The following is a 14,955-nucleotide window of genomic DNA, read 5'->3' on the forward strand; positions in this document are numbered from 1 at the left end:
CTAAAAATGCTCAGAATAAAGGTTCAAATTCCAAATACCACGTGCAGTTCTTTATTGTCTAGTGACTCTAGTCCTATCTGTGTAATTCACATTAAAGTACACTGATGTCTACTGATGTCTCGGGCATTGTATACGATTTAGCACAAGCTTCACCAAGACCCTCAGATGAATGTTAAAACATCATAATACTAATAATAAAGAAAGCAAAATGAAGAAAATGACTTAAGGAGGTAACAGAAGATCATGGAACTATGGAAGGAGTGCACTGGAGTGGGAAGAAGATAACTAAGGAATGCAGACTGTGAGCCTCAAGAAGTTGTAAGCAGAACGAAAACTCAATAATTCATCAAATTCAAAAGGAAGGGTCAAATATGTGTGTTACAGTGAAAAGTTATTTAGCAGCAGTGTGGGCGTTTTCTCTCAGATGCAAGAATCTGAGTTGCCGAATACGGTCTTTTCTTTCCTTTCCGCGAAGGGGCAGCATCGATCCACAATGCACCAAACACTAAACTCTTTTGGAGAAGAGTGAAGGAAACTTTTGGAAATGATATATACTCCTTTTGGATCACCAACCACAAAAAATGTTTTTTCCAGTATTACCTTGCAGTAAGAACAAATGATCGCTCCGGGCTCGAAAGGTGGAACTCATTAGGGTAGGCCTCGGTAACAGGTCGGTAAACCTTGAACGGCATTAATGACAGAATTACTTCGTTAAAATTTACTCTCTAGGTTTCAGCAACACTTCTGGCAGAAAAGAATGGGAAACTTTAATGTTGGCTCAAGGTACACTACATGGCCAAAAGTATATGGACACCCGAACATCACACCCGTATGTGCTCGTCAAACATCTCATTCCAAAATCATGGGTATTAGTATGGAGTTGGTCCCCCCTTTGCTGCTATAACAGCCTCCACTCTTCTGGGAAGTCTTTCCACTAGATGATGGAACATTGCTGCGGGTATTTGCTTCAATTCAGCCACAAGAGCATTAGTGAGGTCAGGCACTGATGTTGGGTGATTAGGCCTGGCTCGCAGTCGGCGTTCCAATTCATCCCAAAGGTGTTCGATGGGGTTGAGGTCAAGGCTCTGTGCAGGCCAGTCAAGTTCGTCCACACCGATATTGACAAACCATTTCTGTATGGACTTCGCTTTGTGCATGAGCGCATTGTCATGCTGAAACAGGAAAAGGCCTTCCCCAAACTGTTGCCACAAAGTTGGAAGCACACAATCGTCTAGAATGTCATTATATGCTGTAGCGTTAAGATTTCCCTTCACTGGAACTAAGGGGCCTACCCCGAACCACAAAAAACAGCCCCAGACCATTATTCCTCCTCCACCAAACTTTACAGTTGGCACTATGCATTCGGGCAGGTAGCGTTCTCCTGGCATCCGCCAAACCAAGATTCATCCGTAAGACTGCCAGATGGTGAAGCGTGATTCATCACTCCAGAGAACGCGTTTTCACTGCTCAGGAGTCCAATGGTGGCGAGCTTTACACCACTCAAGCCGACGCTTGGCATTGCGCATGGTGATCTTAGGCTTGTGTGCGGCTGCTCGGCCATGGAAACACATTTCATGAAGCTCCCGACGAACAGTTGTTGTGGTGACGTTGCTTCCAGCGGCAGTTTGGAACTCGATAGTGAGTGTTGCAACCGAGGACAGACTATTTGTATGCCCTACATGCTTCAGTACTCGGCCGTCCTGTTCTGTGAGCTTGTGTGGCCTACTACTTCGCGGCTGAGCTGTTGTTGCTCCGAGACGTTTCCACTTTACAATAACCGCACTTACAGTTGACCGGGGCAGCTCTAGCAGAGCAGAAATTTGACGAACTGACTTGTTGGAAAGGTGGCATCCTATGACTGTGTCACGTTGAAGGTCACTGAGCTCTTCAGTACGGCCCATTCTACTGCCAATGTTTGTCTATGGAGACTGTATGGCTGTGTGCTTGATTATATATACCTCTCAGCAATGGGTGTGGCTGAAACAGCCGAATCCACTAATTAGAAGGGGTGTCCGCATACTTCTGGCCATGTAGTGCAACTCCTCGGCCAGGTTGCAGGATGCAGTACTTGACCAGGTGAGGAATTAACAATGAAAAGCTACTTGTGGCCTACAATTTAGGCAATCATGAAACATTCATTGCGATTGTGACTCAGTTATATTATTCTTTACTGTTATCTGTTTCTAATAAATCACACCAAGAAACGATCCTTCCCTGATGAACTAATTACAAACTTGAAGACAGAATGAAACCATTGTTCCCTCAGTTGGCCCATGCGCAATGAGCTGACATAGTAATAGAAAAATATATTTAATTTTATCATTGTCTTTCAAAGTGATTGTGGATGTTGGTTTTCACCTGCACAGTAGTGAGGGAAAATATTCTGTTTAACTTGAGTTTTCCTCCACCCTGAAGAGACGTGTAAAGTAGAACGTCGTTCATCTGGACACAGTCAAAGCAACGACAATGACATCAACATCTTCTGAAACACAATAATCCTGATCTTTTAATGTATTTTAATATCTTTTAATGTCTTTTAATATCTTTTAATACCTTTCAATATATTTTAATCTTTTAATACTTTAATTAATTTATTAATTAATTTAAATAAATAAATAATAAATTAATTAATAAAAAAATTAATAAATAAGCACCATATCTTTTAATACCTTTAACTTCATTGTATTTTGAATTGAAATAGCCATCATCACTTATTCAATGATAATAAAATGGCAGCAAAATTTAACTTTTATTGAACATCCAAAGATGTATTTTTTTTGAGCAGTAGTGAGTGGAGGTTCATCTTGATTTTAGAATTGCGAGACTGTATTACAGTAAAGTAAATTTGCTATTGCTTTGGTCAGCCTTTGGTGAAGCAATGAACTGAAGACAGAGATTCAACAGAAGCAGATCCAGTTGTCTGGACTCTTCAATTAATGGTCTATTCAGGGTCAGTAAATAAATAAATATACAAGAAGACGTCATGCGGAGCATAATACTTGCAAAATCCGCCCCCCGCTCCCAAGAAAAAAAATTCCATTGATACAGCAAATTGTCCATTTCATCAAGATTAAAATTGACAATCTTGATCAAAGCTCGGGTCAACAGGAAGAAAAGTGACGATTTTTCAGATGAAAAATGATGATTTTGTAAGGTTGACCTTAAGTTGACCTTAAGTTGACCTTTGACCTTTTGACCTCAAAAATAGTTAGTTTCCCTATTTAGTGACTCAATGTGCAAATGCTGTTCAATTTTCAAGTCAATCGGATGAAAATTGAGGATTTTAAAAACTTGGCCAATGTTGACCTCAAAAATAGTTGGTGGTTGAATTCAGTAACCATATATGTAAATCCTCTTAGAATATCAAGTCAATCAAATGAAAATTTGTGATTTTAGAAATTCGGCCTATGTTGACCTTTTGGCCGATGTTGACCTCAAAAATAGTTGGTGGTTGAATTCAGTGGCCATATATGCAAGTCATCTTCAAATTTCAAGCCAATTGGATGAAAATTGAGGATTTTAGAAATTTGGCCTATTGTTACGTATTCGGCCCTAATGATGATTGTTATGATTACTGTTGTGGGTTCAAAGTATCCTAGATATTATGCTGATGGTGATTTATGGGAAAGGGTTGTTGTGGGTAGAAGAATTAAAAGCCCTCCTGGGGAAATGTGGCCGGAAATCCGGATCAAGACCGGAAGCGGTGGAGCGGAGAAAAGGGGTGGAGCGAAGAGAAAACGGCGAGCCGTGTTCTGATTGCCGCTCCCGACCGAGCAGTGAAACGTGTTCTGATTGCGGCTCCCGACGGAGCAGTGAAACGTGGTCGGATTGCAGCTCCCGACCGAGCAGTGAGAGAAAGCCGACCGCCACTTTCGCCACACGCATCACCGGCCGTGACCGGGTTTTTGGCGGCGCGTCGACCAGGTGTTTCTCTCCGGCGGGCTGCCAGGGACGACTGTGCAACCCACCAGTCCGCGGCTGTGGGAGGGTTTTTGAGGAGACTCGCGGATTGAACCGCCACCGGCTACGTACCCGAAATCGTCTTTGGCCGGTTTCCCATTCTACCGCTATCGTGCTGGGGATTGGACCACGTGACCTGCGGGTTGGTTCGATCGTCTCCGCTTCCACGGATTGGAACCGGACATTGATTCCACACGTTGGAGCGAATCGACGTCGCCTTGGAGGAGTACAGAGACATTGGGGAAAGGGCCGTGAGTTTGGGGGTTAAGGGACTCAATAAGGTGGTACCACCTGTAGATATGAATTATATGGTGTTTGAAGTATGATAAAATATTGTGGGTTTGAAGTGTTATAATATATTGTGGTTTGTTCGTATCCCTTGGTGTGGACTCGTTGGTTGATTGGCTGGTTTTCACACAAGGACAACACATCTTTCTGCCGGGGACTCGATAGGGGAGGACCCCGTAACAGAAATTGGGGGCTCGTTCAATTGATATTCGTGGACTCGCAATTGGATCTGCGTCCGGGAGCTGAGAAATTCCTAAATTTAGTCCGGGAAAGAATTCCCAAGTTTGGAACTTTTTCCAAATTCCCAAATTTTTCCCCAAAAAACAAACAACAACAAAAAAAAAAGGGGGGGGAAAAACTTTTGTTTTGTTTGTTGGAAAATTTTTGTGTGAAGGTTAACAGGTGCTCACGGATAGTCACCATGGTGTTTGATGCAGAAACGTTTGCGGCGTCCCCTAGTGAGGCACAGTTCCAAGCGTTTTTAAAAATCGGAACTCTTGATATTGGCCAGACATTTTAACTTGGAGGTCCAAGTTAATATGAGGAAAGCAGAGATGCAGACATTGGTGATAGAAGCTCTGGTGGGACAGGGCACATGGACAGAGGTAGCCTTGGATTGGTTACCCAAGGAACAAGAAAATGTGGAGCTCCGGAAACTGGAGATGCAACTGCAGAGCCAGGAAAGGTTAAAAGCAGAGGAAAGGAAGGCAGAGAAGGAAAGAATAGAACAGGACCGAGACCTCGAGGAAAGAAGAGCAGGGGAAAGAGCGGAGGAAAGAAGAGCCGAAAGGGAGTTAAAGGAACGTGACATGGAGCTTCAGCAGGAAATTAAAATCAAGCAGCTGGAGTTAATAAGAGAACGGGGAGAGGTACCATCCATGCCAGCTGGTTCGACACCGAGGCAGAACACCTGGGATGTTGGCAGACATGTGAGGCTGGTCCCACCCTTCAATGAGAAGGAGGTAGCCAAGTTTTTCCCCACTTTGAGAAAGTGGCTCGACAGTTAAACTGGCCTGAGGAGTACTGGTCCATACTAGTGCAAAGTGTTCTGGTGGGTAAAGCTCAAGAGATTTATTCGGCTTTACCGATTGACCAGTGTGCAGAGTATGAGGTATTAAAGAAACACCTTCTCAAAGCCTATGAATTGGTCCCGGAAGCTTACCGGCAGAAATTCCGGAATGCCAGGACGAGGGAGAGTGAGACCCACGTGGAGTTTGCCAGATTGAAAGAAACCATGTTTGATAGGTGGTGCGATTCGAAAGGAGTTGGGAAAGACTTCGAACTATTGCGACAATTGATCCTGGTGGAGGAATTCCAACAGTGTGTCCATGAGGACATTAAAATACACTTGGAGGAAAGGAAAGTACCAAAGTTGTATGAGGCAGCGACCATGGCAGATGACTATGCATTCACCCATAGGATGGGGTTCCGCAACCCTAACTTCTCGCCTAGACTTAGCCAGGGGAGCTATGGTACGGCAGGGGTGGAGAACGAAAATTCATGGGGGCGGCCTCGAGAGGAGGACCACTCTGATATTACGACTTCTAGGGGTCAGACGTCAACGGTTTCAAGGCAGACATATCCTCCGTGGACCTCGAGGCAGACCACGAGGTTCTCCTCCGGGCCTACTTGCGCGTTTTGCCATAGACCCGGACACTTGATGTCCCACTGTCATGCTTTGGGAAAGGAAAATCAGGAGCGGAGTCTGACTAGTCCAACTCCGAATGCGATGGCAAACGTGAGAAATCGCCCACAGAAGAGTTACCAACCATTTATTTATGAGGGGTTTGTCTCACTGGAGGGAGACTCGACTAACCCAAGACCTGTTAGGGTATTGAGGGACACAGGAGCACATCAATCCTTAATGCTGGAAGGCATTTTACCATTGTCGGAGAGTACAGCAACTGGTGATAGTGTTCGGTTACAAGGGATCGGTGGCTGGGTTAGCGCTCCCCTTCATGTCATCAATCTCGGGTCTGATTTGGTGTCAGGACCAGTCACCGTGGGGTTGCAAGCCACTCTTCCTGTAGAGGGAGTATCAGTTGTGGTCGGGAATGATTTGGCTGGGGGTCAAGTTTCTAGTAACCTGATGGCTGTGAAAAAGTCCGATATGGGAAATAACACCTCACCAGTCAGGGATGGAGGCAAAGTTGGCAAGCTTTTTGTAGGGGGACTGAACTTCAGAACAAAGGAGGAAGTTCTGACCTCTGTCTTCAACAAATATGGACCGCTTGTGGAAGTGCGGTTGGTAAAAGACAGGGAAACGCAACAGTCAAGAGGGTTCGGCTTTCTCACGTTTGCAAGCACAAAGGACGCCAAAGAGGCAGAGAAGAATTGGAATGGCAAGGATTTGGAGGGTCGGACCATAACAGTAGGGAAGGCATTTCGTAGGCATCGAGAGGTCTACAGAAGAGACCAACTTGGCGGTAGTTTTGGTGGTGGCCGCAGCCGATATTACTATGGAGGCTCCCAGAGTTACGGCATCTCCCGAAAGAATGATTACCAGGGTAGCAGCCGAGAGGGAGACCGCTATTCCCGTGACTACTGTGACAAGTGGTCCCACCGTAATTATTAGGAGTCCGGAGAAGTTGAAGCACGGAATGCGGCGGAGCCGCCGAGCCCAGATTCCTACACGGACTAACCGTGAACTCCACCTTCCTAAAGGCGTCCATGTTGTGAATACTCGGCTTGGCCTCCCGGAAAAGGGGCTATCGAGATGCGTAACTTTGGATTTTTGATCAACTCCTTAACCTTCATTCAAAAAAATGAAAAAGAAAAATCAGAGGTTGATGAGATGGAGTTTGGCTTTGCAGGGGTTCAACTTGGAAATTGAACATGTAAAGGGCCGGGACAATGTCATGGCTAACGCTTTGTCCCGAGGAAGTTAATTGTCGGAAAGCTCTGGGGGGGGGGGGGGGGTGTTATGTGAAATTTTGTTGCTCTATTTTTGGGAAAGGTTGAATATTGTCGCCCCCAGGGATTGCTGATTTGGTTTGTGAATTTGTTGGTAAGGTATTTACTTTTGCCTGTTCAAAGAGGGCATACAAAGAAAGTTTTCACGGTGCTCCAACTTTCTTTCTTGAGGGGGGGAAGTGTTACGTATTCGGCCCTAATGATGATTGTTATGATTACTGTTGTGGGTTCAAAGTATCCTAGATATTATGCTTATGGTGATTTATGGGAAAGGGTTGTTGTGGGTAGAAGAATTAAAAGCCCTCCTGGGGAAATGTGGCCGGAAATCCGGATCAAGACCGGAAGCGGTGGAGCGGAGAAAAGGGGTGGAGCGAAGAAAAAACGGCGAGACGTGTTCTGATTGCCGCTCCCGACCGAGCAGTGAAACGTGTTCTGATTGCGGCTCCCGACGGAGCAGTGAAACGTGGTCGGATTGCAGCTCCCGACCGAGCAGTGAGAGAAAGCCGACCGCCACTTTCGCCACGCGCATCACCGGCCGTGACCAGGTTTTTGGCGGCGCGTCGACCAGGTGTTTCTCTCCGGTGGGCTGCCAGGGACGACTGTGCAACCCACCAGTCCGCGGCTGTGGGAGGGTTTTTGAGGAGACTCGCGGATTGAACCGCCACCAGGTACGTACCCGAAATCGTCTTTGGCCGGTTTCCCATTCTACCGCTATCGTGCTGGGGATTGGACCACGTGACCTGCGGGTTGGTTCGATCGTCTCCGCTTCCACGGATTGGAACCGGACATTGATTCTATGTGCTGGAGCGAATCGACGTCGCCTTGGAGGAGTACAGAGACATTGGGGAAAGGGCCGTGAGTTTGGGGGTTAAGGGACTCAATAAGGTGGTACCACCTGTAGATATGAATTATATGGTGTTGGACGTGTGATAAAATATTGTGGGTTTGAAGTGTTATAATATATTGTGGTTTGTTCGTATCCCTTGGTGTGGACTCGTTGGTTGATTGGCTGGTTTTCACACAAGGACAACACATCTTTCTGCCGGGGACTCGATAGGGGAGGACCCCGTAACACTATGTTGACCTTTTGGCTTATGTTGACCTTTTGGCCTATGTTGACCTTTTGGCCTATGTTGACCTCAAAATACTTGGTGTTTGAATTCAGTGACCAGATATGCAAGGCCTCTTCAAATTTCAAGTCAATCGGATGAAAATTGAGGATTTTAGAAATTTGGCCTATGTTGACCTTTTGGCCTATGTTGACCTCAAATATACTTTGTGGTTGAATTCAGTGACAAGATATGCAAGTCCTCTTCAAATTTCAAGTCAATCGGATGAAAATTGAGGATTTTAGAAATTTGGCAAAGTTGGTGACCTTTGGCCTATGTTGAGCTTTTGACCCCAAAAACAATAGGCTTCTCAATTGGGACGACCTATACAGCTTGGTGAAGTTTTGTGACGATCGGTTTAGAATTGTGACCTGTAGGCCGGTGACAAACAAACAGACAAACAAGAAGACGTCATGCGGAGAACGATGCAAAATCGCCAAGAAAAAAAATTCCATTGATACAGCAAATTGTCCATTCCATCAAGATTAAAATTGACAATCTTGAACAGAGCTCGGGTCAATAGGAAGAAAAGTCACGATTTTTCAGATGAAAAATGATTTTGGAAGGTTGACCTTGAGTTGACCTTTGACCTTTTGACCTCAAAAATAGTTTGTTTCCCTATTTATTGACTCGATGTGCAAATGCTGTTCAATTTTCAAGTCAATCGGATGAAAATTGACGGTTTTTTTCGATAAAAAGTGATTTGGAAGTTTGACCTTGAGTTGACCCTTGACATTTCGACCAAAAATAGTATCTTTCCCAATTTAGTGACTCGATATGCAAATGCTGTTCAATTTTCAAGTCAATCGGTTGAGAATTGATGGCTTTTTAGATTTTTTTTTTTTTTTTGTATACAGAGTCGAGGCTCGTGAAAGAGCGAACATTTATCAAACAAACAAATCAAACAAACAAGCAAACAAAGTATATAAAAAGGGGAGCGGTCGACAAGATGGGGAAAGAAGGGGAGGAAGCACACAAACACAACATTTGAGAGCAGGGACATCGGGAGATGTTTTTGGAGGGAGAGGGCCTGGGGGGAGGCAGGATAGGTATAAAACGCAAGGACACCAAGGACTTCCAGGAAAGAAGTCAAAAGTCACCAAAAAAAGTGGATTTGGGGTGAAATTAGCGGGGGTAGAAAAGATCAAGGTTTTGGATTGGGGAAGATAAGAGATGGTAGTGAACAGCCGTTTTAAAGACCTGGAGGGAGGAGTGGGATTGAAGAGAGTGAGGGAGTTTGTTCCAGCGGCGGGAGAAAAGAGGAATGAAGGAGTGAAGGTGAGCAGAGAGTCTTGATTTTGGCAGTTTAACCATAAGAGGGTTGCAGGCAGATCTTGTGCGACCTGCAGGAATATTTGGGGGACAGAGCCCAGAGAGAGCTGGGGGAGCAAGGCCGGAGAGGAGTCGGTAGAAGACGGAAAGACCACCAACCTGCATGCGGTGATTAAGTGAAAGGCCCTCGGAGATAGCGTCATCGCGGGAGATTCCAATGATTCTGAACGCTTTGGTTTCAACAGCGTGAAGACGAGCTAGGTGTGAGGCAGGAGCACCAGCCCAGAGGGGAGAGCAGTACTCCATTGAGCTGCGGATGAAAGCCTTGTATGTGGTGAGGAGCCCAGGTGTGCCAAGGAAGGACTTCGCACGACGGAGGATGCCCAGTCGGCGACTGGCTTTGGAGGCCAGCTTGGAAATTTGGTTTTCACCAGGAAAGATCATGGCAGCCAGTGCGACCCAAAAGCTTGAGTGACAGAACTTATTGGAGAGGATTATTCAGAAAGTAGATGGGAGGGTTGTCCAGTCGGTCTTTTCGGAGAGACATTGTAAGAGTGTGAGATTTGTCAGGATTGAAAGACATGTTCCACTTGTTTGCCCAGTCTGTGATTTTGTCCAGGTCTGCAGAGAGTGAGGAGGCTGCAGACTGCCGATCTGAGGGATGAGGAATGGAGCGGCAGAGAGTGGAGTCATCAGCAAAGAGAAAGAGAGGATTTTCAAGAGAGTCAGAGAGATCATTGAGGAAGACCAGAAAAAGCACAGGGCCCAGATCACTGCCTTGGGGAACTCCAGCCTGAACAGGAAGAGGAGATGAGAGAAACCCATTCAGGGCCACACGTTGACTACGACTAGAGAGGAAGTCCGCCAGCCATGCGTGGAGATTTCCATGGATACCAAAGGAGGAGAGTTTGGTGAGCAGAGCGGGGTGCCAGACCGTATCGAAGGCACGTGATATGTCGAGGGAGACAGCTCTAATTTCCTGTTTGGCATTGAGGACCTCCATCCATTGTTGAGACAGCAGAAGCAGCATGTCCAGAGTAGAGTGACCTGGTCTGAAACCAAATTGATGATCAGAGATCAAGCCATTGGAGAAGAGGAAAGATTTCATATCCGAAGCAATGATGGATTCCATGACTTTGCTGATAATTGGGAGAAGGCTGATTGGTCTGTAGTTGCTAGGATCTGTTTTTGCACCTTTTTTGTGCAAAGCGGTGATGTTGGCTGATTTCCAAGCAGATGGCAGTTGACCTTGAGCAAAAGAGAGGGTGAAGAGAACAGAGAGAGGGAGTGAAAGAGCGGAAGAACAGGATTTTAGGACCCGTGGGCTGATGCCGTCAGGTCCAGTTGCAGAATCAGAGTCGAGGGTTGACAGAAACTTTTCCACCTTGTCAGGAGGAAAGGACACGGAGTCCAGGAGCAGCTGGGTATGACTGGGTATGGTGGGTACAGAGAGGGATGGGTTTGGGACACAAGATTTAGAGGCAAACACAGAGTTGAGGCATTCAGCTTTTTCACGTGCGGAGTCAGCTGTGTAGCCGTTTGAGGTAAGGGTGGGAATGGAGGGGGAACAAACACCAGAAACAGATTTGACCAGACGCCACCAGGATTTGGAAGAGGGAGACAGATAAGAGAGTTCGGTCTTGAGAACGGAGAGATATTGTTTAATAGATTATTTATTTTAAATAGATTATTTTTTAAATTTGACCTTGAGTTGAACTTTGACCTTTTGACCTCAAAAATAGTATGTTTCCCAACTTAGTGACTCGATATGCAAATGCTGTTCAATTTTCAAGTCAATCGGTTGAGAATTGACAACTTTTTCGATGAAAATTGATGATTTTTAAAATTTGACCTTGAGTTGACCTTTGACCTCAAAAATAGTATGTTTCCCAATTTAGTGACTTGATATACAAATGCTATTCAATTTTCAAGTCAATCGGATTTAAAATGGCGATTTTAGAAATTTGACCTCCAGATGACCTTTGACCTCAAAATCAATAGGCTTCTCAATTGGGACGACTTATACAACGTGGTGAAGTTTCATGACGATCGGTTTAGAATTGTGACCTGTAGGCCGATGACAAACAGACAAACAGACAGAACCACAAACGGAACCTACCAACATACTTGAAAAATCTTGGATTTTTCAAGTAAAAAATGAGTTCCCTTACAAGTAACTTCAATGCATGAGGCTATTAGGCCCATCTAGCCTGTGCTATGATTGCCAACCTAAGGTTGTTTGTCCAAGCTCTATCTTTTTTAAATGCTGAGTATCAAACAAGGAAGCAGCACGTGCCATTTTTTAAGTCTTCAGTATGACTCTGGCAGTGTTTGAACCCCAGTGCTCCCAGACTCAGAATGGACGCTCTACCCATTACGCCACCGAGTGCAAGTCTGGGTCAAATAGCGGAGAGCTTTCAATTAACAGGCTTACAGAGTGGTTTCACATCTAAAAGAGGTGGAAAGCAAGATGATCCCCTGGTATATTTTCTTGCATTAGTATATTTTTCATTAATTTTCAGAATACCGAGGCTCTGGAAAAGTTGTGACATCCCATGAGTCAAGCAAGGCATCTCCGGCAAAATGGTTGGATTTAGGATTTAGACAAGTATTTTTATTGCAAGTCTTAGTCTACCTTTTATTGCAATTTGGTGTCATTACATTTTTTATTTAAAAGTGGACAATAATGTTTGAGTTGTAGAATATTTTTCCCAATATAGTTAATTACTTTCTTTCTTCCCATATTCCAATATTTTTGTGTTGGTATGCATATCTACGTCATCAATTGATTAAACGTACTATATTCCATAGAGAACGCCGAGAGGGCCGAATAATTTCCTGGGCTAAGGCTATGGTTGGTGGTTTGCCGTTGCCTTCCAAGCAACTAATCAGAGCCGGAACATCTAATTTGTTCGGGGTGCCGGCAATTATACTTGCCTACTTTTTAGAAAGGCACCGTGAAGATTTGGAATTTTTAACGTTCACCAACTCCTCTAGTTCTCACAATCGGTTCTTCCAGCTTGACATTCATCCGAGGTACGTGCACTCATCAATGCCTTGCCCTGCATGTGAAACAACAGCGTGACAGTTTATACCTGGGTAGAGATTCAAACGCAGACTAGAAGGCTCAGAGGCGAGTATGCTTACTTATTGGGCTATCTTGCCAACTTATTTATATGTTAAAGCTGGTGAAAAAACATGTTGTTTGCAACGAGTATGCTTTGTTAACTTTGGACATTATCAGGAGTTGAAACCTATTTTTATATTACATTGTTAATGAAGAGTTAATTGACTCGTAGTTTTACATCCACCATCAAAGGAAGACAGAGGTTATTCACCTGTGTTTTGTCTGCTTGTCTGTGAGCTGTGAAAACTCGGTAGAATATCCCAAAAAAGTTAGGGACGGATTCGGACGAAATTTGGTGGACATTTTGGGTGTTTAACTAGGACAAATTGACTCAATTTTGGAGAAGATCCGGATATGGATCCGGAATACTGGAATTTTTAAAAGTGATTCTTCATCATTAAGAGATAGGGCAAAAAACGATGTATAGCAAGCACCATATGTCAAAGTTGTGGACGGATTTGCGTGAAAATTTGTGGATGAGTTGGGTGTGTCATGTGGATGAATTGATTCGATTTTGGTTGAGGTTCAGATGTAGATCCGGCCTATCATGAATGAGCTTCCTACACATCTCTACTGGCAGTTTGGCCCACTCTACTTGTGCAAACAAGTTCAGTTCTTCCAGATTTGAAGGGTGCCTTCTCCCAAGTGCTGTTTTCAGATCTCCCCACAGGTGTTCAATGGGATTTAGATCTGGACTCATTGCTGGCCACTTCAGAACAGTCCAGCATTTTGTCTTGAACCATTCCTGGGTGCTTTTTGAAGTGTGTTTGGTGTCATTGTTCTGCTGCAAGACCCATGATCTTCGATGGAGACCCAGCTTTCGGACACTGGGTTGGACATTGCGCTCGAAAATGCCTTGGTAATCTGATTTCATGCACACATTCAAGGCACCCAGTGCCAGATGCAGCACAGCAACCCCAAAACATCACTGAACCTCCTCCATGTTTGACTGTAGGGAATGTGTTCTTTTCTTTGAAGGCTTCATTTTGTTTTCTATAAACATAGATATGATGTGCTTTAGCAAAAAAGCTCTAATTTGGTCTCATCTGTCCACAGGACATTCTCCCAGAAAGATTTTGGCTTGTTCAAGTGTGTTTTGGAAAAACCCCAGTTGGGCTTTCTTATGTCTCTCTTATGTCTGTCTGTCTCTCTGTCTCTCTTATGTCTGTCTGTCTCTCTTATGTCTGTCTGTCTCTCTTATGTCTGTCTGTCTCTCTTATGTCTGTCTGTCTCTCTTATGTCTGTCTGTCTCTCGTCTGTCTGTCTGTCTGTCTCTCTGTCTCTCTCTCTCTCATCAGTGGGGTCCTCCTGGGTCTCCTACCATAGAACCCCCTTTCATCGAGTTGGCGACTGATGGTGTGAGTTGAAACTGTCGTACCTTGTGTCTGAAGGTCAGCTTGAATCTGTTAGGCAGTTGATCGAGGTGCTTTTTCCGCCATTCGAACAATCCTTAGCTGCAATCTTCGATCAAGTTTTCTCTTGCTGCCACGCCCATGGAGGTTGGTTGCAGTGCCATGGGCCTTAAACTTCCTGATAACATTGTGTATGGTGGACACAGGAACATCGAGTTCTCTGGAGATGGAATTGTAGCCTTGAGATTGTCCATGCTTGGCTACAATCTTGTGTCTGACCTCCTCAGACAATTCTCTGGTTATCTTTCTTTTCTCCATGCTCATTGTGGTACACATAGTGACACAAACCACCAGAATGACTCCTTTTCTCTATTCAAACTGGTTGAATGAGTGATTTTTATATTGCAGGCACCTGTAACTCACCACAGGTGAGTTCAATGCCAAAGTAAAGGAGAATCACCTGCTTGAAATCTAATTGTTTCTAACAACTTCTAAAATGTGCCAATAATATTGTCCGGGCCATTTTAGGATTTATATGTGGAATAAGCTAAGATTAGGTATTTTTTTCAGCTTTTTTTGTTTTATTCCCCTGCAAACCAAAGAAATACACATGTGGATACCAAAAGATGTTTTAATTTCAACAATTTTCTGGAAGAAATGGTGCGTTATTTGAAAAAAGTGCAAAGTTGCCAATATTTTTGGCCATGACTGTATCTCCTAATACTAATCTATTTTTCAGTGTAAGAAATGTTTCTCAGAATACTATCTCAGAAACCTAGATATGCACAGAGCAGACAAACTTTATAGTGTCGTCATACTGTTTTGAGCTGATGCAACTGGTGCCCTGTGTGATCAAATCCACAGTTAGATTCTGCATCGAGTTCAATTCAGTTTGGATCATATGTTGCATGTGGAGGTGAACATATTTGTCATT

At 44.4% G+C, this 14,955-nt stretch overlaps 1 protein-coding gene across 3 annotated transcripts in view; it reads right to left on the reverse strand.

The window, feature by feature from the left end:
* Window positions 1-14,955, reverse strand: part of FGD5 (FYVE, RhoGEF and PH domain containing 5) — a 204,236-nt gene that overhangs the window by 94,805 nt on the left and 94,476 nt on the right. For all 3 annotated transcript variants that reach the window (XM_078776775.1, XM_078776774.1, XM_078776773.1), the window contains exons 15-16: window positions 2,359-2,442; window positions 601-680 (exon numbers count right to left, since the gene is read on the reverse strand). In XM_078776775.1, the coding sequence (XP_078632901.1) occupies window positions 601-680; window positions 2,359-2,442 (164 nt within the window). The remainder of the gene's footprint in view (window positions 1-600; window positions 681-2,358; window positions 2,443-14,955) is intronic.

Source organism: Myxine glutinosa, chromosome 4 (genome assembly GCF_964187855.1).
Source record: "Myxine glutinosa chromosome 4, kmMyxGlut1.1, whole genome shotgun sequence".
In the NCBI taxonomy this organism is placed as follows: domain Eukaryota; kingdom Metazoa; phylum Chordata; class Myxini; order Myxiniformes; family Myxinidae; genus Myxine; species Myxine glutinosa.